Genomic DNA, 23,662 nt, shown 5'->3' with positions numbered 1-23,662 from the left:
AACACACAAAAAGATAGTATGAATACGATATAAAATAGTTAACTTAATTATTTTGAAGAAAAGTGAATTAATAATTATATGCATGTGCTATGATTTCTTTAATAAAAACAGATAAGGGCCTGACAAAAAGAAATTAATAAGTTCTTAACTTTGATCAAAAATATAAAATTAAATCTAATTAATTCAATAATAATGTATATTACCAAAAACAGATGTCTAGGCCCCCAAATGAAAACATATATCTCTGATATGCAGAAAGCGTATTTAAAAGGCCCACATAGTCACATGTTATTGGCCCATATATCCATAAAAGCCCAATATTACTAACACATGCTTTGCAACTATTTTTGTATTTTGACACTGATTAGTTTCTTTATTTATGTTCTGAGACATAATTGAACTCATCGATTACACTTTACAAGTTTCATAAATATAGCTTTCACCAAGCTGTAGAAAATATTAAAACACTGATCGTCAGTTAATCAAATTTATTAATTACCTAGTTGGTAGGACTCGGAGCTAATCCAACTTTATACCACACTTAATTAAAAAAAAGTACTGATAATTTAATAATCAAGAAAATTAATCTGTGTTATAAGTTATCTTATGAACCGTTAATTTCAAGAAAATGATAATAATCTGTTTCCAATAAGAGTTATAATTAATTGATACCTTTCACCTAAATTAAGAAAAATATGTTCAATTTTCTTATATCTTTTAAATTTAAAATGATTTTTAATTATTTTATATGGATTTGAGATAATTTTATATCAAAATTTACATTAAAAATATATAGTTTCGTAAATAATCCTAAAAGGTAAAAATTAATTAAATAAGTTAAAAGGACAGGAATCTTAAATTAATAACAGCGTCAATCTCAAGGATTAAAACAAAACTAAATAATTACGTTCAGACAAAAACACTACTCTTCTCTCTTTCTTCACTTAGCTTCGTTAAATTCAACAAATCATTCTCTCACCGGAAAAAAAGAGAGAGAGAGAGAGAGAGAAAGAGTGAGCTCTGTGTTAGTTAAGATGGCTACGGAGAGACCTGACGAAGAGAAACCAGAGACTCGAGTCCAAGATCTGATCCATGGAGGAGGTGGAGGAGGAGCTTCTCCGGTTCAATCACCGACACGTCTTGGTCCAACCCGGTTCTCAGAAGTAGCTGGAGACCAGATTCGTAACACCGGGTCGAATTTTATCGGGTCGGTTTTGTCTTTGATCAACGGAGATCCGAACCGGAGTTTGAAAAATCCGGTTAAGAGAGCGAAGAGGAAACGAATCCGAACGGCCAAAACCGCCGCGTGTGTGATCGGGCTTGTGGCTTTCTTCATTTTTGTTAATTGGTTCATGCTCTCTCAGCTCCATGAAGGTCGAGCTTGGCTACGAAGAGGGTTCTCCAAAAAACCGAAGCTTGACCCGAAACCGAACCCGAAAGTAATCCCGGATCCGAACCCGAGTGTGAAACGGGTGTCCGTTAAAGTGTCGGCGTCTGTACAGGTAGGTAAATTAGTTGAAAATAATGTGATTGGTCAAATTTATTTTTTGAGATTTTTAACTTTTTAACAGTCTGTTTCTTGTCAAATCAATTTAAAATCCCCAAATATAGTTAAAAAATGGGATCTTTAATCTTATCCAAATGGTTAGGGAACAGAGAATGATAATGTCGGAGATTGCTAGATGAAGCATGATATGAAACTGTGGTAGTACTAGTAAATGGTAATGTAACTAAAAAAAATTGTTAGGAAACTACGAAGTTAGAATTCTATTACATGTTTAAGATTTTGTTAGAATGAAATTTATTCTGGGAAGTGGTAAGTTATGTAATGTACATTACATGGTATTTGCATTTGGAATTGATGTTGTGATTTGGTAGCATGGAGAGAAGAAAAAGATGGGGAAACCAAAGAAGAAATATAATGGAACATATGGTAGACTGTTGGCTTATGCTTCTCATGCTTTGGCTGAGGTATTACTACTATTTGTTAAATATAGTTTCCGCTTTCGTCTTTTTCGAATATTAAACCGAAAATCCTACTTACCGCCACATTGTTTTCGTTAGGGGCAAAATAAGCTTGAGCCGAAAGAGCTATGGCGAGAACCGAAGGATCAAGCTTTGGCTTGGAAGCCTTGTGCTGATCAACGTTCCTGGAAGCCTAGTGGTCTCTTACTTTAACTCTCAATGAGTTTACTTCTCGTGCTAATTCGGTATTTATAAGTTTTCCTGATTTTGTTGTTCTTCTTTTTTTTGTGTAGATGGGAAAAATGGATATATAATGGTAACTGCGAATGGTGGGATCAACCAACAGAGAGTTGCTGTAAGTTGTGATAGCTTCACACATCACTTTGTCCCGCTCTTTAATTCACTAAGTGTTGGATTTCACGGGGATATTATTAAAACAGGTTTGTAACATCGTCGTTGTTGCTCGGATGCTCAATGCAACACTCGTTGTTCCCAAATTCATGTTCAGTGATGTCTGGACCGATGCAAGGTAACTATTGTAAGGTCCCTCGGTTCTCTATCTCATTCTCTGATTATTGATGCTTTCTTTATGTCATGGTCGAAATTCTGACATTCTTGATTTGGTATGTATGCTTTTATAGTCAGTTTGGAGATATCTATCAGGTGGAACATTTTATTAAGTATCTCTCTCCCGATATACGGATTGTAAAGAAACTACCAAAAGAGCTTCAGTCTCTAGACCTTGAAGCCATTGGCAGCCTTGTGAGTTTTCCTTATACCGCGTTTAATTTCAAAAGTGGTTCATATTTTGAGAGATTGACATTTATTTATTTTGTTCTAAGGTTACGGATATGGATGTTGTGAAAGAAGCCAAGCCAGGATTTTATATGAAGCACATTCTACCTCTTCTACTCAAGAACAGAGTTGTCCATTTCTTTGGATTCGGAAACCGTTTGGCCTTTGACCCGATACCGTTTGAGTTACAGGTAAAAGACTTTTCCTTTAGCACCGTGCATATCGATCTCTGCCTCGTAATGATCCAACTTTTTTTGGGGGAGTAGAGGCTGCGGTGTAGATGTAATTTTCATGCGCTAAACTTCGTTCCAAAGATACAAGAAATGGCTGCGGTTCTTGTTAGGAGATTACGAGATAGCGGATCACACCTCGCACCGGTTGATCCGTATCTTGTTGGTCCAAAATATGCGTCCTTTATATTGGACAAGAAGGCAGGTCCTCTCCATAAGGCTTCTAAGTATCTAGCAGTCCATCTCAGGTTTGAAATCGATATGGTGGCTCATTCTCTATGTTATTTCGGAGGAGGCGATGCAGAAAAGACAGAACTTGATGCTTACCGGGAAAAGCATTTTCCAACGCTAGCAAATCTAACAAAGACGAAAAAGTGTGTTCCTTTCCTCTCTTTAATTTTTTTAATCATAGCAGTTTTGTTACACACAATGCTTTTTATTTGCAGAATGCCATCTCCGGACGATCTGAGAATAGAAGGGCTTTGCCCGTTGTCACCTGAAGAAGCTGTGCTTATGCTTGCAGGTCTCGGTTTTAATCGAAAGACCCGTGTTTTCGTGGCCGGTGCTAATATATACGGTGGGAATAAACGGTTAGCCGCTTTAACGAGTCTCTATCCGAATCTAGTCACCAAAGAGAATGTACTCTCTGAAACAGAGCTACAGCCTTTCAGAAATTTCTCATCTCAGGTAAAATGAAAAATCCGCGTAAACTAACGGCTTTTTCGGTTTATCGATGAACTTTTCCATCCAAACTGAGCTGCAAGATTTATAATCTTTTGCTTTCTTCCGGTTGTGTAGCTAGCTGTTCTCGATTTCATTGCATGTGCTGCATCGGACGCCTTTGCGATGACGGACTCAGGGAGTCAGTTATCGTCTCTGGTATCGGGTTACCGGATATATTACGGAGCAGGGAAAATGCCGACGATAAGACCGAACAAACGGAGGTTCTCGGACATATTGCTGAAGAACAATACTATAGAGTGGAAAGTGTTCGAGCAGAGAGTGAGAAAAACGGTTAGGCAGACCAAACATGTATTGGTTAGACCAACGGGTCGCAGCGTTTACCGTTACCCAAGATGTAAAGAATGTATGTGTAATGAAGATTGATTCCATTCTTTGTTCAAACATATTGCGGCTGATCAGTTCTGTTTGTCATCATATTTCGTATGATGTTTTTGTAGCGGCTACACAGTCTAGTGGTCTTATTATTGGTATTACAGTTGAGCTTAATGCTAATCGTAATAAGTCTCATAAAATATATATAAAAAAAAACATTCGATTTGGGCCACTGACCAAATCATACAACATCGTATCTGGTTTCAATAACCAGGTTTCGATGAAACACCTAAACCAGCTCCAATCTCATTGGTTCTTAACTCATTGGTTTCCAGTGGTTCATAATCTTTTTTTTTTCTTTTTGTTTTTGCCATAAATATACAATTTATTTCAACAAAGGAACTTTTATTGTTAGTTAATATGCAATTTTTTAAAAAATAACAGAAAATTGAAAAGAGTTAATTTAGAAAAATTGAATAAAAAAAGTTCAAACAAGAGATTCTATATATATAAAGTTAACTTTTTCTCTCTTCTCCTTAAACCACATCATCATCCACCTCATTTTATTATTTAATTTTTAAAATTAATTATACCATTTTATCATTTAATTTTAATATTTAAACCTATGTAAAAAAGTTTTTCCAAAATGAATATGAAAGGTCTTTTTTTATATTATACATTATAAAACTAAAAAAGATAATTGATTAAGAGTTAAAAAAACTTACTAATTATCGATTATACTAACAAATATATAAATAATAGATTATAATTTTTAGTGAATGTTTAAAATATATATATGATTATATTTACACAATGTGACCCTAAATATAATGGGATTTAACGGGAATAAAACAAAAAGTAAGAAATTTTGAGAATATAATTCTATCTAATTTATGTCTCAAAAAAATTTCTAACATAAGTGAGATAGGTCGGACCAAAACATGAATTCTTATTTTTTATAAACATATAAAAAGGTAAAAATAAAAATAATATTTCTTTAAAAGTTTCCAATATGAATTTAACTATTTGTTTCCAATACAACACATATGTTAAACTAATAAACAAAATAAAAAATTAACTATATTCCATAAAATTGAAAATTAAAATAAAACATTATTAAATGAAATAAACTAAATATAAAGTAAATTACTAATATGTTAAATTTTAAAATTGTTCCATATGAAAAAAAATATATATATAAAACATAAAATCAGAAAATATATAATCTTATTATATAAACCTTGGTTTTCAAAGTCAGCCATTAACAGGATCGTGACACGTGTCAATTATAAACGATAAGATATTGACACGTGTCGTAACTAATTTTTTTAATATTTGGATAAAATAAAAATATTATTAACCCTATCGAAAAAGGAAATATATTAAAAGATTATTATAAATAATTATATATATTAAAAATTATTAATAAAATTAAACAAATAATCTAATTTCAGTTATGTCAATTTTGTGTATTAATAAGATAGGGATTTAAAATATATAATTAACAAGAATATATGTCGGTTTCTGTTTACATAAGAGGACTAAGGTCTACACTTTAATTTACAATTAAAACAGGTGATTTGTGGGTTTGGGTATATAAATGATAAATGAGAATTATGGTTTATCTTTGTAAATTAGAATTTCTAAACAACATTAAGAAAATAAAATATATAGAATAATTATAAAAATAAAGAGAATTTTTAAGAAATACCCCTTTTGGTGTACCCCTTTTCAAAAATACCCCATTTATCTATCCATTTTTAAAAATATTCCTGTTTAAATATGAAAAATTATAAACTTTTATATTGTTTATAAGGTACTTCTATATAATAACTACTACTTGGAAATTGGATACAAATACTTTATAATGTTCTAAAAGGTTTTAAATCGTTTTTACAAGTTTTGTAAGGTTTATAAATGGTTTTTAAAAGGGTTTATAAGGTTTTGAAAAAGTTTTTAAAAGGTATTTATAAGTTATTTTACGTTATTTATGAAAATTATATGAAAATTTATACATATATAAAGGTAATTTGTGTGTATATTTATAAGTTTGCACATATATTTGGATAAATTTCAACATTTTTAGTGGTTTTTTGATAAAGTTTGAAATATGGGTATTGTTTAAAAAGTGGTATTGGAAAGAGGGTATTTTTGATAAATTAAAAATTAAAAAAATTTGATATTTATAAATAAAAATATGTGTAAGTTTATATATATATACACAAATTATCTTTATATGTGTGTAAATTTATATATATATTTCATAAATACCGTATAAATACCTTTTAAAAACCTTTCAAAAATTATTTAAAAACCATATAAAAACTTTGTAAACTTTATAAAACTTTATATAAGTCTTATAAATTCCGTTTAGAACATTTTAAAACTTTATAAATATTTGTATTGATTCTTCCAGTAGTAATGATGATCTAGATATACCTTATAAACTATATAAAAGTTTACAATTTTTTCATATTTTAAAAAGGGTATTTATATAAAGGGTGTGTTGGAGAAATAATACATTTTTGAAACTTAATTATAGAACTAGTACAATCACTATTTACAATTAGGAAACTAGTACATTATCACTATTTGCTACTATTTTGTTGACCTTTAAACACTCAAAAAACATATTATTTACAAGTATGCCATTAGAATAATTATTATAGGGAAAATTAGCATTATAGTACATTTTCAAAACTTAATTTGTGATATAGTACATTTACTATTCAAAATTGGATAAATAGACAATGGGTCCACTATGTGAGATAGAGAATGTGTGATATAGATGAGAAAGTGGGGTATAGTGTAGTTGTGGTAAATTACAAAAGGGTAGATGTACAAAAGGCATCCGTACAATTCATTTGTACATATAATATGTGTATAGTTTGATCTGTACAATTGTATTTGTACATATATATCATATTGTACAAATACATGTATAATACAATATAATAGTCAATATACATACAATTATATCTATACATATATCATTGTATATAGTTTTTATACATACATTTTTCTGTACATATAATAAATATACAGTTTGATCTGTACAATTGTATTTGTACATATATCCTATTGTACAAATACGTGTACAATCGTTTGCGACTTGTATACTAATATTTGTACACTTATTAAGTTGTACAGATGTACATATGTACACGTTTTAAGTTGTACGGATAAGATCTGTACACTTAGTAAATTGTACATATCTAAAATTAATGAAAATTATTTGTTATTATCAAATAAAATCTTCAAACAAAATGCATATCATATAATAGAGAAAAAAACATAGATTTTTATATATTTGAAACTTGTAAAAAAATAAAAATTCATTGACTAGTATTTTAGTTTTTAGATTGAAGGGAGAATGTAATTAAAAAGAAAAAAGAAAAAAAAAATATTAATTAAAAATCTGAGAGGAAAGAAAAATATAATTTAATTATATATTAATGGCATTTTTGTAAATAAGATGTTTTGGTGAGGATTGACAAGGCAAAGAAATAAAATAGCATAGTAAAAATGTGGATTTTGCTAATTGTAAATAGTAATTGTACTATTTATACAATTATGTTTCAAAAACTGTCTATTTCTCAAATTATTCCATTATATAATGATTATATAATATAATTCGTACATCATATTTTATGTACAGAAGTGTAAAAACATATATTTGTACAATAATAAAAATATTACACAATAACATCCGTACAACATATTAGTGTACGAATATGTACATAAATATGCATAAATTCATATATCATAGTAGTTGTACAGATAAAAATGTGTAATTTTTTATACATGCGTACATATAGTAAGCTGTACGGGGTACTCTATACATCTAATCAAGTGTACACAAACGTCTGTACATATACTAAATTGTACAAATACGTCTATACATATACTCTGTACATCTAATCAAGTGTACACAAACGTCTATACATATACTAAATTGTACAAATACGTCTGTACATATGCTAAAATGTACAAAAAAATATATACATATGAAATGTATTTAAATTATACTAAGCAAAATGCATATCAAATTATAGAGAAAAAACATAGATTTTTGTGAATCAAAAAAAAGTTTGAAAAAAAATTACAAAACCAAGAATTTTTAGTTATTAGAATGTTGGGGTAAGAATATTTAAAAGAATAAAATAAAAAAAAACAAAAAACAAAAAAAAAAACGAAAATCGGGAAACAACAAAAATGCCCTCCCTTGTCATTTTTTTTCTCCTTCTTTTTCTATCTCACAAATTCTCTATCTCACAAATTCTCTATCTCACGAATGTACTACTTTGCCAATTTTGAATAGTAAATGTATCACTTCCCCAATTAACTTCTCAAAATGTACTAAATATCCTATTAGTCCTTATATAAATGGATAGAGACTTTGTGTATTTTTAAAAAGGGGTACACCAAAAATGATATTTTCAAAAATGGATAGAAACTTGGTGTATTTTTAAAAAGGGGTACACCAAAAAAGGTATTTCTAAAAATTCTATTTCAATTATTAACCTAATTTTTGGTTTTGTCAGTTGTAGGTTTTACAATTATAAGGGTTATATGGTTATTTGAGTTTATAAATGCGCATTATAGTTTAGATTTTAGAATTAAACGAGATTATTTATTAGTTTGGGTTTATAAAGAGGAGTGAGGTTTATGTTTTACAATTAAACAAGGTTATTTATCAGTTTAGGTTCATCAAAGAGAATTAGGATTTACATTTTACAAATAAAATAGATTTTGAGTTTAACTAAATAAATATTTTCATTCATGATTTTTTATTTTATAATATGTTATATTTGTTTAATTTTTAATTTATGTATGAATGTATTATGCCATTCAGCAATTTCATTGTCTAAAACATAAGGGTGAATAAAAGATTTTCGAAAATAATATTTTTAGCTTAAATTAAAGATAACAAAAGTTCAATATTATTCGTAATATAATAATTTTAAAATATTTTTAAAAATATATATTTAGTTTTTTAAAAATTTTATTTGAAAGATTTTTTAATGTTTTCCTCAACGATGCTATAATTTAGTTTAGAATCTTTATGTTTATTTGCGTTGTTTATATGAACATATTTACAAATGACTATATTTGTATTTTACATCTTATTTTAGATTGATGTTAATTTGAAAGAACTTTACTATCATATTAAATAATAATTAATTAATTTTCATAATCTGAGAATGATTTAAAAAAAATTGAAAGTTAAGAAAGAAACATTTTTACAAAATGGTATGAATAATGGTGAATAGCTCCCAAATAGCTCCCAAATGTTTGGTGATTGTCAGTTTGACATTACTAGATGTTTATAATTAACGTTTAATAACGAATTTTAAGATATATATATATATATACACGTGTATTTGATATTTCAAACCAAGTAAAATTTCTTTCGAAATGAAAATAATTTTTCTTATTTTTTTTTAAAAAAAATCTGGAAATTATTTTTTATAAATTATAATAAATTATAATTTTAAATAAAGATAACCCGTACATCGGACGGGTACTAAACTAGTTTAATATATTTTGATGTGACATTCAATTCTCATACCATATGTTATGGATAATTATCGTTTCCTCGTTTAGATTAATGTAATATAGCTATGTCTCATCTCTGGAAGTCCGGCTCGCGAGGCTCGCGAGGCTCTTACCTATTTTCTAAATATTTATTATGTAAACAGAATCTACTTTGAAAATTAAACTTATTCGTTTTTTATCCAAATGCCTCATCCAAATACATTTATAAAATAATGTTCGTTTTAGTGTAATCATAACTATTTAAATGAACCAAATACCTTGAACAGTAAGAAAAAAAGATTCTCGTCGTCAAAGTGTTTCATAAACTTTTCTTCATCACCCATTAAGAACAAGGAGTTCCAGAATCGTCATCATTTTGCTTAATAGAAATATCTGCTCTTTTTTTTTTTTTTTTCTTTTTTTTTTCTATTACTAGCTACTAGATAAATCTGTTATCAGTTCTCGTAATTTAAACCAGTAACTAAATCAAAATCGTCAATCGGATGATAGATCTATCTAGCAGGTACAAAAAAAATAATACTTATACTAGATAAATCTATTATTCATTATTATTTCTACTAACTACTAGATAGATCTGTTATTGGCTTTCCTAAAAATGTTCACCACAACGCAACTCATGAATATATCCAACTTATTAATATACTTTTTATTTGGATATAAAAATACTAATTTCTGTTACAAAGTTTTCAAATTATTCATTTTATATCCAAATAAAAAATATATTAATAAGTGTAATATATTCTTCTTCTCGCAATGCAATGTACTATACAACAAATAATTTCCTATCAAATGTTCATATTTGACAATACATACAAATTTAATATTTAATAAATTTTATCTTGCACTATTGCGCGGGGTAGTCCTATAATTACATATCTAAATTACATGAAAACTATATAAATCATTGCTGTTTAAAGTTAAAGTTAGCTAGAAGATTAGGTGTATAACTACCATTCTACTGCGCATCTTATAAAATGAGAGACTGATTTACACTTCAAAGACTTGTCGGTAACAATGATTCTTAATCTTGATGCTATATATGAACTAAAGTACACAAGATAGATATTGCAATAACAAAGCACAAAATGCCTCATCCTCATCGTCCTCCTCCTCCTCCTTTCCAGGACCCACCGCAACTAAGACCACCGTATCAAGAGCCGCGGCCTCATCCTCCACCACCTCCTCCGGGACCTCACCCACCACCGCCACCTAATCCGGGACCTCACCCACCACCTCCACCTCCCGGAGCTACCTGGTTTCCAAGACCTTTTGGGCACCAGCCTCCTAGACCACCATGTTAGTCGTCATGAATGTTTCGTCTTCCTAAGTATATAATTCGAGTTATATGTTATTGAAATATCTTAGAACTTCAAAGATTTCATGTGTGTAATAATAATGTGACCCTTTCATATGTAATGAGGCTCACATGTGTGATTACAATTAATGTGACTCTCTTTCATGTGTAATTAGGCTCATGCATGTGTATTTGTAATGTGACAATTTCATATGTTTGATTAGATTGTATCTGCAACGATCACATGGTTGTAGCTTGTAACGAAGTATGCTTGCACTTGATTAATTATGTATTTCTAATGTAAATTTTAGAATATAACTAGTTTATTATTGTTTACCCTTTATGTGGTTAAATCAGTGAGAGCCGTTGAACAAATAAACAAGAAACAAGAAAATATATATGTTTTCAAATTGTCTTAACTGACAACGGTATTCTAATTATATGGTTTAAACTTCCGGTAAGGACAACTTCACCAAATGTAAATTGGTTCAAGACTTGTGTGACATTGAACTCGATGTCCAGATCTTGAATTCTCTGTGGTGGTACGGTAAACCAAGACGGGATTAACCGTACAGCTGTGCCATTGGGAGGTAAAACCGAACCAAGATATGTCTCAGTCTTGTTTGAGACGTTTTGGAAACTCCTTCTCACCACAAGTGACTCTTTAAGTCCAGATATAGTTACTGACGGATGGTTAAGGTTCGCTGGGTGGCTAAGTGTAGTGGTGCACATGACTCCGGTTGCCGCTCGAATCGTGACCGGGTTAATGTTCGGTAGTGAGCACAAGAAACTTATGTAGTCTTCGAAACCTGGTCCAATATTTAAAAAAAAGAAGATAATTCATACTTAAAATACTTAGTTTTTTTTACGTAAAAATTACACATTTCATAATTTATCAAATTATTGCCCTTGGTAAGTTAAAATTTAAAAGTTACCTGCGGGTAAAACCAGTCCAGGATCTATGGCTCTAGCAGGGTTAACATGGCCTGCGCCATGGTCGAAATGATTTGATGGAAACAATCTACTTATTTCATATGACTCAGCCGATATAACTTCACCAGAACTGTCATATTCGTTGGCCGTCGTGGAGATAGCCGATGCCATCATGGCCGGGGTCCAAGAAGGATTAAGTTGCTTTGTCAGCGCACCAATGCCCGCTACATGAGGAGCCGCCATGCTTGTTCCCGACAACAGCGCAAAGCTCCGTCCTATACACACAAATATTTTAAACTCTTAAGGGAGTACGTAGATATCATTTCATAAAGAATATTAGGGCTGTAATGAAAAAAACACCTGTGAGAATAGGATCAAAGGCACTAGGGAGGCTCCATGCACCCCAAATTTGGTGACCAGGTGCAAGAATATCTGGCTTTAGCACATCTAAAAGATTCCGATTTGCATCGATAAAAGCTGGTCCTCTTGAAGAGAACCTGCTCACTGCCGGTGCTTTCCCAGCAAAGACTGAGTTTCGTCCCTCGCCAAGTCTCGCTCGTGCCCCGAATTGCGTCACCATTCCTCTTTTGTCTCTATAGGTCTTCTCTTCGTAGTACCTTAATATAATCTAATACAAACAAAAAAATAAAAAATAAATAAATAAATAAATAAATCTCAATATATGTTGATGAAGTTTCATGAAATCTAATTTGAACCCAAATCACATGGTCATGCAGTTCGTAAATGAATGTGAATACATCATTCAAGTTTATTGTAACATATCATTGTGGATCTCATTATTTTTATATGACATTGTAAATTACTGTTATATATTTGTCATACTCCTAATAAGGTCACCAATTTCGTGCAAAACATACTAATTTTTTTTCTTATGATATGACTTTTACCTAGTTACCGTAGAAAAATATAACATTTCTTTCAATTTCAGATGGATTTATTGATGACATTACCTGAGCATCTGATACTCTAGGGATTAGTATACCAGGAGTTGAAAATATCACCGGTTCAGCAACATAATCCCCGAATCTAGGATTTGCAATGAGTATAAAACCCATGAAACCAAGAGTCCTGGCTGTTTGGGTGATGGCTCGAACGGTCGACAGTTGATTGTAGAAACCATCAGAAAATGTACATATCACAATACTTCCTAGAACGACGGCCGGGTCAAAATTATCCGGCCGCTGGCATTCTTCAATGTCTCCGGTTCGGGTTTGTAGAACCGACCCGTTTGTTCTACCAGCGTCTCTGGCTAAGACTAGCTTATGTTGAAGAAATGGAGCTCCAAGGCTTGGACCTTCAATTTCAATATGGAAAAAAAAAACATTTTTCATGAATGTTAAACCAATTTATATTGTACGAGTTTGTAAGAACAACACTACATTATTATGTTACAATTAGATATAATCAATAACCAAACACTACATTATTATGTCCATAAAACATATTTTATAATTTTATGATCATTATTGTTTTACCTAATAGTCCAACACCCTGAACGGTTTGCCCACCGTCGAGGATGAGGGAGGCAGGATAAGACCGGTCAGTATTCCCAGCAGCGACGCCAACGACCCAAGGACTATAAGACAACACAGAAGACGGCAAAGGGCCATGATTCCCTGCAGCTTGCACCACAAATACGCCAGCTTTTCTAGCCAATAGCATTGCTAGGTCGAATATCCCAAGTACCGTCGGCTTATCCACCGGTGGTTCGTCCGGTCCAACCGACAGCGTCAACACATCTACACCGTCCATAATTGCCTGTGACAAAATAAACATATACGTAAATAATAAATATTGATTAAAGATCGTCGTCACTAGGAGAAACATGTATAAAGTCTTGTTTAGAGCATTGTTTACTTGATCAATGGCTGCGATTACGTCAACAAGAGTTCCTATGGATGGATATATCGCCTTATAAACGGCTATGCTGCCATATGAACCAATAAAATTGCTCGTTAAGTTTTTTTTTTATATATACTTTTCTCAAAACTAGAGAGTATATCATCATTAATTAGTCTTAAATTTTCTAAAATTTGAGCTAATTAAAATATGAATGATGTGACGAACCGTGCACGTGGAGCCATACCGCTGGCACGGCCATAGAAGAATCCGTCGACGATCACCGGAACATTAGCGTTTCCGGCTGCAATTGATGCCACGTGGCTGAACCAAACCGACGAAATAGTCAACACTTATGCATAACATATTAATAAATCTAAGTATACAATGGTACATTAGTATTATAGTTTTTATAAAGTCTACTTTGATGCATGGTACGTTAGAAAAGTGATTCAACAAAATTTTATACCTTCCGTGGCCGGACGCATCAAATGGTGAGAGTATATCCAAAGAGGAGTTAAGAGCGCCTGAAGCTCGAGCTCCGGCTGAAAAGAACCTAGCGGAGATGATTTTTCCGTTACAAGATCCGACAGGGAAGAGAGGACCGGTCTCACAGTCGCCGGAGAAATTCAAACGTGAGTAAGGGTTTGTGGGATCGAATGCGGCAAAGCTCGGATGGGTAGGGTTGATTCCGGTGTCCACGAAACCTATCACGATGTCTTCTCCGGCGCGTCTGTCTCCGTCGTTTGAGATCTTTGGCCAGACTTGTTTAGGAAGTTCCAAGAAACCAGGAGTGTATGTTGTCATTAGTTTCACTCCTTTGTCTTCTTCAACTGCTTTAACTCCTTTTGCTTTCTTGAGTTTCTTGGCCTGCAAGTATCAAAATGAGGATTGTTTCCGGTTTACCAAACCAAAATTTAATCAAATATTGAACCAAACCTAGTTAAAAGGGGAAATTACTCAAAGAAGAAATATTTCTTCAATAAATTTGAGGTTATTCGGTTCGATTTGGTTTGATATAACAAAACAATAGGTCACTATGCCAAATTTGAACCAGCATTAGTTCGGTTTGGTTTGTTTGGTTAAGGTTTATCTTACCACCCCAATATGTAATGAAGGAAATATCCAAAACCAAACTAAATTAATTTATGGTTCTTATTTGACAATCAGCAGCTACATCCTCAAAACCGAGTAAACCAAAATCAAACCAAGAATTATTTCTAATTTGTTAAAAGTGCAGCTACATAATTCCAATTGAATCTCATGAAGTAACAAAGAGGTAATTCAATTTCATAAATTTGGACTATTGAACTTAATCTAAACCGGATAACAGTAAAATCAAACCAACAAAATAGTAAACCGAGTTTTGGGTAAGAGGAAGGACCTGAGAAGGAGTGGTACGGACGGCGAAAGCATTAATGACATGTTTGAAACTATAAAGCTTTGTATAACTTCCATTTTCAAGTGTGCTTCCAAGAATATCTTCGTGAACCGCTTCTATCTTCTTTGCTTCATATGCCATGGCTTTGCTAATTTTCACAAAATGTTAATTATATCCACAAGAAAGTAATAATGATCACATAATGAAAAAAATTGATCATGTGAACCTGTTGATGTTGGTAGAAGCACGAAAGGCTAATGGTTCACCTTCAACCAAAACAGAGTAAATCATTTGCAGAGAATCATCATCGTTTATGTGTTCTTCTTCTTCTGCTTTGGATAGTATTGCACAAACAATCAATACTGATATACAAATTATTAGCCATATGATACAATAGGATCTTAGTTTTCTTGGATTGGTTTCCATTAAATCTTTGTTTGGATTCTCCATTTGTATTAATTAAGAGATTTATATATTGTCGAGAGGGTAATGAGAGTCATGTTCTTGGACAATGCACATTACCAACGTGAACCATTTTCTTTTGTAATAGATGTTAATATGCGTTACAATTTTGGCATATTTGGTATGGTGTGAGTCTTGCTCACATCTTGAGTATAAGGAAAGTATTTTTCTTAGTTCTGACCAGAAATAAAAGAAAAAAGGAAACTTATTTAGAAAATATTATTTTCTATGATTAATTAGTTTATCATTAATTATATCGAATGCCACTTGTCATGTTTTGACTCGTTTTTTTAAGTTTATGCTGACCAAAATGATAAGAATGTGATTATGTGAACTGTATTATTCAAGACTATTTTCATTTAACGAGATAAGTGGAACTGTGGAAATATATAATTTAAAAATGTGATTATTTGCATTCTCATATAGCCACAATAACGATCCATCCACGGTAAAGTTTATGAAGTCCTTAGATCTGGTTTCAAAAGATCAGTTCTTGTCTTGATAAGACGTGGTTGATGTTATTATTGGATTATCCGTAGACATTCTTGATAAAAGCGGTTGTCATACTTTTTAACCGATTTGGTTTGTAAAGGGCAAATCTAGTTGTTTTCATCTTTAGGTTAAGAGTTCGTTTTTTTCCCGGATTCAAATTTTTTGTTATGTAGCATTTTTTTTTGGTTTCGCTGTATGTTTTCGTGAACTTCTAATCGTTCGCCGGCCTAGATTCTCTCGTTTGAGCTTTAGACTCCGAAAATATCTTTGTTCTCCGGTGGCTTGTATTACACTATATATCCCTGTAATTTTATCAAGTGACAAAAAAAAAAGATTTTGTTTTATCTTTTTTTTTTATGTGTCATCTAAGTGACAAGAAAAGGATTTATTTGCTACTTGTTGTATTGTTTCTTATTGGGCCAATATGGGCCAGTCTATTATTCAAGAAAATATAATTATTGAGCCCAATAATATTCATAAAATCGAACGGAAGCAAAGAACAGAACCTTTAAACCTCTTCTGAGTTTTTCTTTCTCAAATGTTCAGAGCTAAAAACCCTAAATCCCCAATTCATCAAAGCTTCGTTCTTTATCTTCTTCGCCAAATTAGTTCGAGAAACAGAGAAACTAGTGTTGGTTCGGCTCGTACATACCAATCAGGACCTGCTTCAAGCCCTAGCTTATCGATATGGAGACGGAAGAAGGAAATGAGCAAAGAAGGTTTAATCGCTGCCAAAGAGCTCAAACGTCTGCAAACCAAATTGGTCCGACTCGATCGGTTCATTTCTTCTCATGTCGCTCGTCTCCTTAGATCTGATCTTGTTTCTGTTCTTGCTGAGTTTCAGAGACAAAACCAAGTTTTCCTCTGTATGAAGGTAATTAAATTAAGTTCCGGTCCGGTTTGTCAATTTCGTTATTTCGGTTTGGAATTAATTCAGCGAATTCGACCGAAACTAACGGTCAGTAAATTTGCTTTGGTTCATTGTTGAAAATTTGACATTTTTCAATAATTTTGGTTTAACTATGTCACAGTTTGGTGATTTCGTTATATTTGGGATAAAATTTTGATAAATCCAGTTTAATTTTCGTTAAATTTAAATAATCTCAGTAATTTCGGTTAACTGGTCTCAAACCGGTTATTGAAGGCTTGGTTTGGTTTCACCTGATAAACCGAATCAGCCAAACTTCGGTTCAGTCTATATAGTTTTTGATGTGTAGTTTGTTGATGGTGTCAATGTTTTTGGCACATTTCTTTGATGTTTGATTTGGTGTAAATGTTGTCTTCTTCATTATCTTTCAGCTCTACGAAGTTGTGAGAAGAGAAATATGGTATAGACCGGATATGTTTTTCTACAGAGACATGCTCATGATGCTTGCAAGAAACAAGAAAGTGGATGAAACCAAGAAAGTATGGGAAGATTTAAAGAAAGAAGGGGTTTTGTTTGACCAACATACATTTGGAGATCTTGTTCGAGCGTTTTCGGATAACGAGCTTCCGGTAGAAGCAATGAGATTGTATGGAGAGATGAGAGATTCTCCTGACCCGCCTCTGTCTCTGCCTTTTCGTGTTATTTTGAAAGGACTCGTTCCTTATCCTGAGTTGAGAGAGAAGGTGAAAGATGATTTCTTGGAGCTTTTCCCTGGAATGATTGTGTATGATCCTCCCGAGGATATATGCGAAGAAAGTGATGATGAAGCAAGGACAGATAGCGATCTTGAGTAGAGAGGTAGTTTTGTATTTTGAGATACTGGTTTCTTGAATCTGTTTGGTTTAGTTAGTGCTCGAAATCATTACATGGAAACATCCTAGGCTGCTTGTTGCTCTCTGATGCATTGCTTTGTCTAAAAAATTCATTAGATCTTTGTTCTTCGATCTGGAAATCAAATTCCAATTATGTTAACTTCAGATTGATTACTCATTTATCCTACACAACCAGAGAGAATTGTTTAGCGCTGGAAAAAGTGTATCTTAAAAGCTAGTTATCTGCGATTTTGTCGTGTGTCTCTACTTGTCTATAGATAAAAATTGATATCAGAGCAATTCTACTAACTTAAGGATTGCATTCCAGTTTCAGGTTAGATTAAGTGGAAAATATCAATTTGTGGCTATGTAAAAACTGAAACGAGTATGTTTGTGGATGGAACAAACTATGGCTATTGATAACCGAAGATGATGGGGGATAATTGAACAAGGATTCAAGAAACTAATGTGTAAAGTCTCTCGCGGGAATGCTGAATGCTGTTGTATTAAATTAGTTCAAGATCATTTTGAAAAAAATACCATCGAAAGATTTTAAAAACCAATATTGTGCAATGATCGGTCGGTTAAGGTCTGACCAACTCTTTGAGAGTACTTGCATTCTCTCATTTATTCCCCATACAAACTCATTAATCAATGGATACTTCAAGATCAGCGTTATTCCTCATATATATGTTCTCTCTTAATTCACCCTTATTCCTCATACCAAAGTTCCGTCGTTCGACAGAAAACAAACTCAGCTTGTAGTTAATATTGTTTGTTTACTCTTTCGATTTGGATTTGCGGCAATATTTTTACTCTATTAAATCTATCTAATGCTAGAACAAAATAAAATGTTTTTATTTATGCTTCTTAACTTTATTTTAATAATGATTTAAGAATCTTTTTTAAAAAAACCTCTTTGTATGTCGCAAATGAGATTTCGAACTAGTCATTTGTTGTCATTGAAGTTTTTTCATCTTAATCATTTTAATCTTTAAAAGTGTTGTCCTTTCGTCCTAACCATTCAAAAAGTTTAAAGGTAAATTCACTTATATAGACGAAATAAGTAGATCTAGGTTTAGTAAAATAGGATAAATAAAAGTGCTTAATAAATTAATTAATAAAAGTAATTCATTTAAATTAAGATTTCAAAATATATATATATGATCTCTTACCATTGAATTTTGATATTGACTCATTAAATCTTGGTTGATGTAGATTAACATTGGGTAAGTCTCGTCGGTCTTATAAGTCCTAACAAAGTAATTAAGGGGAAATTTGATTGAAATACAAAAAAAAGATTGAAAGACAACACAACATACATTTATATTTTCATATAAAATCATGATTATATGCTATCAGTAATTTTAAATATGTTATATATAATGCATATCAACTACATGTTGAAAAAAAGACTTTACATTATTAGCTTTTGCACTTATGTTTGAGAAAAAAAAATGTACAGAAAGTGAAAATACGGTATATGAATATGATTATTCCTTTGATATGTTTTTTACTAGTTTACTTTGAAATAAATCACAAGTTTTGATAAACATAATTTGTTATTTTACCATCAAATGTCTGTCTTCTTATAGTTTATTTATGAAATTCTAGACTGCAAATGCACATTCTATTTTTATTTTATTTTTAACAAAATGCACATTCTATTTAGTAAATATTATTTTCATCTAATGACTTTCAAATTTCAATCATCATCATTATGGTTCAACGTGTTTAGAGTTCATACTTGTACCTATGAAGTTGTAAGTATTTACTTTCTATGATTTAGAGTTCAACATGCACTTTCGTACATTAACAGCGGTAGCCATATCAATTGTTGGAAACTTTATTGCATAACAAAATTTTGATTAAATAATCACAGGAACAGTTTTACCAATTGATATATTGGAATAAAAGCAAAGAAAAGAACTTTACATAGTGACCGAAATGACTCAAATGTTGTCGAACCCAGAAGAATCTATCAAAAAGCTTTACTATCATTATAATAGCAAGAGTAAATCCCACATAGCAATAGAACAATACAAAAGGATACACACCACAAATCATTCATAATCAGGGGAAACATTAAACGCTTGTTCATCAATCGGAACATGTTACGTATGTTCCTAAGTATACCGAGAACCATAGGTTATACATATTATAAGCTGTTTATAAATATAATAAAATAAAGGTTTTAAAGGCTCGATCAAAGCATGGTGGATGAGATGTGATCCATGGGGAAAGGATTGCCCAAGACATTATCCATGAAGTAATGGTGAGGATGTGTTGCGTCCATTACTACAAACTGCATATCCTCCGATGGTTTCCAATGCCTTTTCCTCTGGTTTATGAACCAGTTGTTTATCTGTTTCTGGTCCAGCCCCGTTGACTCCGCCAGCGCCAGCTTTTGCTGCTCCTGCCATTTCATACCCACAAGTGAGAAAAAATGTGTCAATCATCAATTTTTCTTATCAACATTCAGAGTGTTGTATTCTCTTAAGATGTGGACGAGGACTTAGAATCGATCTAATGCATAGAGGCTTAGGTAATTACACTTTATGATATTAGGGTCGTTATTTGTGTTCCAATAAGCTCATTTGAACACATACTGTATGAAGGTTGATCATATGCGTTTTAAAGACATAAGCTACTCTTCCATTAGGGGAACTGCCTCATGCACACTACTTTCCAAAGTTATGACTTAAAGTATATAGGCTAAGTTATAGTACAAGCGTACAGTCTAAGGATGAAAGTGGTCCGTGTCTTAACTTGGATTGACATAATATTCAGACCTAATAAAAGTATGCAAGCAAGAATCAGGCTGTCATCAGCTATAGGCCCAAAAAAAGTATACATTGACCAAAAAAGTGTAATTCATTCATTTTGATTAAGATTTCAAATTATGCAAATGCAGATTGCGCAATGCATGAAACATAAGCTAAGATAAAACTAATGTCCCCAACAATACCATGGATGCAAATATCACAAATAACATAAGATAAAAGATATATAAGTTAAATTCATTCTTCTTTGATTAGACTTAATAGTCATATAATGCATTAAAAAAATGATCATCTAATTAGAGTATAAGAGAAGTAAGTTACCGAAGGGTAAGGCCATTTGTAGTGGCGGCTCCACCAATCAAGCAGTTGTTGGCGAGCTTCTTTAGGGAGTTTTCCCTTCTTCCTCTTCTTCATAAACTCTTGCTTAAGGCTCCCTAAGTAACCACTGTACTTGCGCAAGAGCTGTCCTTTAAGCTCCCTATCCTCAGCTTGTGGATCCACAAATTCATTGCTCATATCCACTTCTTCCTCAGATGAACCATTATTATTCCTATCAATTGCTGTCTCTCCATAACCTACTTTGATTAAAACATGTTCAAAACAAGTCAAACTCGTCACCAAAAAGATCAATGATAGAATAGGTTAGTGATACAAATTATTCAAAGAAACGAGTGAAGTAGGTGTGAGCCTTGTGTGTCTATATACAAACTTAACTACATCCTTTGAAAAGAAGAGTGATATGACCTTGTGTAGATATATGTATATGTAATTACACGTACAAGAAACATGTGTATGTCTAAATTGAGCAATAGATCTAAGGACGAACAGACTCTAGATCCAGATATTCTTTTTGATGATGCATTTGAATTAAATAGATCCAAAAACAAACTGAGAAGATAGAGACAAGAACAGTGATTGTTGTTGTACCAAGCAAAAATAAAAATTCAATTCCAAACAGACAAAAGAAAAACATTAAACAAATTGTTTTTTAACTCAATGAGAACATCTACATACACTATAACTTATGTATAGATAGATTTATACACGTAAACCTAGTAAGCTATATATAACAATCTGACACTAAACCTAGCAACAACTATCAAAGGGGTATTAACCCAAGAAAAAAAATCAGAAAAAAGGAAAAATCTTTCTTAAAACCCACAAAGAAAAATAAAATAAAAACAACTTTATCTCATCTTACGTTTAATTTGACGCCATAATTAAATAAATAAAAAATCAAAGTTGAAAAAAAAAACAGAGATTATAGAGAAAGAGAGTAACCGGAGAAAGAGGAAGGTGAAGAGAGAGATAGGGATTTGAATTGACACTCGACACGTTGAAGGAAGACCATAGCTTCCTTGAATGGTTTGGAGAGTTCTTGCTCATACTTAACGAGCATTTCACAGTAAGCTTCCATGAACTGATCAAGCCCTGGATCTTCACCTAAACACCCCGTTGGTCCCATAGATGCTGCTGCTGCCGCCGCTGACGAGCATGCCTCCTCCAGTCTCACCACTACCTCCGGTGGTGCTCCAACCTTAACAATCGTGAATGAGTCATTAACAGAGATATGAACTTTAAATCCAACTAAGAAAATGACCCTTGAGTAAGGATTTGAACACATGTCCTAATCTTGAAGCCAAGAAACAATATTTTCGGATGATTTCTTGAACATAGGGTTTTTAAAATACTTCTTTCTTTCTTTTTTCCTAGTTTCTTGAAACTTTCTGAACTTTCTCAAAATAGGAATAATTGTTTCCTTTGTTTTGTGTTTTTTTAGTTGGATTAAGTAACTAGTAAACAAAAGGAGATATCAAAATCAAACTAAAACATCAAGTAAAAAGGGTTAAGTAAAAAAGAAAAGGTAAAGTTTAGTGATTAGGGTTTCTAGAATCTTCTTCTTCTTTGTGTTATAAAAAATATCAAATAAGGATCATTAGAGTTAAGAATAATTAATTTTTAGGGTTAGTTCTCTCATCACCTTCTGGCAATTGACATAAGCGGCCAAGAGGCGGTGGTAGTGAGGATGAGCCATGATCTTAGCCTTGACAGAGGCTGAAGAAGAGGAGGAAGAGCAAGGGTTGATCCCTCCTGCAACGACGTCGTTGTGATGGATCTCCATGAGAGAGTAAGCAGGAGGAGCACAGGAGGAAGGAGAAGAAGAAGAAGCGACTTTGTTCTTAGTAGCTTGAGGAGGAGGAGCTAGTGATTGAAGAAAAAGGGTACTACTTTGTTGGTGGTGTGACTGATATGCATAACCATCATGTTCTTGTTGTTGATGTTGATGATCATGACCATGATGTTGATGTGATGTCATGATGGGCGGCATCATCATCATCATAGGACACATCGGACCATCACTATTATCCCCGGCAAAAGCCATTGGACAAGAAGTGCTGTTGGAACCACTCTCCATCTTCTCTTTCTCTCACTAGTATTATTATTCACTTTGGCTTTGCTATATAGCTACGAGAGAAAAAAAAAATTCTTTAATTTAAAGAAAATAAAAAGAAGAAGAGCACTGTAAGTAAAATACAGCTAGCATTTATCATCAATATCATGAAACACAATAAAGTACTACAAGTGTATTGGGAAACCCTAAAAGAGTAAATAAGATATGTGTGTATGAGTGTGTATATATATTATATGGTTTTTCTAATTTTAATTAATATGAAAATGCAAAAGTGGTCTCCCGGGATTTATGCTTCAACAATCAGCTTCCTTTTTCACATTGAAAATTCTAAATAGTGATAGTTATGGGGGAGAGGGAAGCAGCAGAAGAGAGACACAGCAAGATAAAATCTAAAGGAAACTATATAATATATATAAAAAGAGTTTGAGAAATTTTATATTTAGAAAATGTGGAAAAAGCAGACATGGACAGAGATTGTGTGATCTGTGGGTTCTTAACTCTTTTGTGTTCATCTGCTGAAAATATGATTTTCTCATTTATGCCTTTTTGGATATTAATATTGTTCTTAATACTTTTTGTGAGGTAATAAACCGGATCTCAGTTTATATTGACACTTTCTTGAAATAGAGATAACCGGGATGTGCCTTCAGAAAGGCCAGAGAAATTTTTTATGGGAATTTAATTTGTTGGTCTTTCTTT

At 32.2% G+C, this 23,662-nt stretch overlaps 4 protein-coding genes across 5 annotated transcripts; 2 read left to right on the top strand and 2 right to left on the bottom strand.

The window, feature by feature from the left end:
• The first annotated feature begins 945 nt into the window (after positions 1-945).
• Positions 946-4,226, top strand: LOC17895409 (O-fucosyltransferase 15). The gene is made up of 10 exons (XM_006300253.2): positions 946-1,502; positions 1,879-1,971; positions 2,065-2,164; positions 2,259-2,320; positions 2,406-2,494; positions 2,607-2,727; positions 2,808-2,951; positions 3,027-3,364; positions 3,437-3,677; positions 3,789-4,226. Exons 1-10 carry the CDS (start codon positions 1,035-1,037, stop codon positions 4,095-4,097), a joined length of 1,965 nt encoding a protein of 654 aa, XP_006300315.2. The 5' UTR covers positions 946-1,034; the 3' UTR covers positions 4,098-4,226.
• Positions 4,227-11,265: 7,039 nt separating this feature from the next.
• LOC17894633 (subtilisin-like protease SBT2.4) lies at positions 11,266-15,503 on the bottom strand. Its single transcript, XM_006300889.2, has 10 exons — positions 15,300-15,503; positions 15,077-15,221; positions 14,162-14,562; positions 13,921-14,016; positions 13,711-13,780; positions 13,329-13,611; positions 12,804-13,147; positions 12,193-12,460; positions 11,835-12,107; positions 11,266-11,708 (listed from the first exon to the last, which is right to left on the bottom strand). The coding sequence occupies exons 1-10, from the start codon at positions 15,497-15,499 to the stop codon at positions 11,305-11,307; spliced, it is 2,484 nt and encodes an 827-aa protein (XP_006300951.1). The 5' UTR covers positions 15,500-15,503; the 3' UTR covers positions 11,266-11,304.
• A 1,030-nt stretch (positions 15,504-16,533) lies between these two features.
• Positions 16,534-18,349, top strand: LOC17896036 (pentatricopeptide repeat-containing protein At1g62350). 2 transcript variants are annotated; one of them, XM_006302657.2, is made up of 3 exons: positions 16,534-16,901; positions 17,327-17,753; positions 18,096-18,349. In XM_006302657.2, exons 1-2 carry the CDS (start codon positions 16,566-16,568, stop codon positions 17,747-17,749), a joined length of 759 nt encoding a protein of 252 aa, XP_006302719.1. In that variant the 5' UTR covers positions 16,534-16,565; the 3' UTR covers positions 17,750-17,753; positions 18,096-18,349. The 2 variants fall into 2 exon arrangements, with proteins under 2 accessions (XP_006302719.1, XP_006302720.1); XM_006302658.2 differs by lacking the exon at positions 18,096-18,349 and having other exon boundaries at positions 17,327-17,959.
• Positions 18,350-19,723: 1,374 nt separating this feature from the next.
• On the bottom strand, positions 19,724-22,994 carry LOC17895922 (homeobox protein SHOOT MERISTEMLESS). The gene is made up of 4 exons (XM_006301711.2): positions 22,532-22,994; positions 21,832-22,087; positions 20,872-21,125; positions 19,724-20,183 (listed from the first exon to the last, which is right to left on the bottom strand). The coding sequence occupies exons 1-4, from the start codon at positions 22,964-22,966 to the stop codon at positions 19,974-19,976; spliced, it is 1,155 nt and encodes a 384-aa protein (XP_006301773.1). The 5' UTR covers positions 22,967-22,994; the 3' UTR covers positions 19,724-19,973.
• Between the last annotated feature and the right edge of the window lie 668 nt (positions 22,995-23,662).

Source organism: Capsella rubella, unplaced genomic scaffold, assembly GCF_000375325.1.
Source record: "Capsella rubella cultivar Monte Gargano unplaced genomic scaffold, Caprub1_0 scaffold_2, whole genome shotgun sequence".
In the NCBI taxonomy this organism is placed as follows: Eukaryota; Viridiplantae; Streptophyta; class Magnoliopsida; order Brassicales; family Brassicaceae; genus Capsella; species Capsella rubella.
This window is presented reverse-complemented; position numbering and strand designations above follow the sequence as displayed.

What these genes read in the sequence shown, in the direction of transcription:
- LOC17894633 (XM_006300889.2), bottom strand. Translation starts at nt 15,499, where the DNA reads ATGGAAACCAATCCAAGAAAACTAAGATCCTATTGTATCATATGGCTA. An exon ending in GATGCGTCCGGCCACGGAAG is followed by an intron (nt 14,017 to 14,161) that starts GTATAAAATTTT and finishes GGTTTGGTTCAG; the next exon opens with CCACGTGGCATCAATTGCAG. An exon ending in TGGACTGGTTTTACCCGCAG is followed by an intron (nt 11,709 to 11,834) that starts GTAACTTTTAAA and finishes ATATTGGACCAG; the next exon opens with GTTTCGAAGACTACATAAGT.
- LOC17895922 (XM_006301711.2), bottom strand. Translation starts at nt 22,966, where the DNA reads ATGGAGAGTGGTTCCAACAGCACTTCTTGTCCAATGGCTTTTGCCGGG. An exon ending in TTCACCTTCCTCTTTCTCCG is followed by an intron (nt 21,126 to 21,831) that starts GTTACTCTCTTT and finishes TAATCAAAGTAG; the next exon opens with GTTATGGAGAGACAGCAATT. An exon ending in ACAAATGGCCTTACCCTTCG is followed by an intron (nt 20,184 to 20,871) that starts GTAACTTACTTC and finishes ATGAAATGGCAG; the next exon opens with GAGCAGCAAAAGCTGGCGCT.
- LOC17895409 (XM_006300253.2), top strand. Translation starts at nt 1,035, where the DNA reads ATGGCTACGGAGAGACCTGACGAAGAGAAACCAGAGACTCGAGTCCAA. An exon ending in TTGAAGCCATTGGCAGCCTT is followed by an intron (nt 2,728 to 2,807) that starts GTGAGTTTTCCT and finishes TTTTGTTCTAAG; the next exon opens with GTTACGGATATGGATGTTGT. An exon ending in AATCTAACAAAGACGAAAAA is followed by an intron (nt 3,365 to 3,436) that starts GTGTGTTCCTTT and finishes TTTTATTTGCAG; the next exon opens with AATGCCATCTCCGGACGATC.
- LOC17896036 (XM_006302657.2), top strand. Translation starts at nt 16,566, where the DNA reads ATGTTCAGAGCTAAAAACCCTAAATCCCCAATTCATCAAAGCTTCGTT. An exon ending in AAGTTTTCCTCTGTATGAAG is followed by an intron (nt 16,902 to 17,326) that starts GTAATTAAATTA and finishes ATTATCTTTCAG; the next exon opens with CTCTACGAAGTTGTGAGAAG.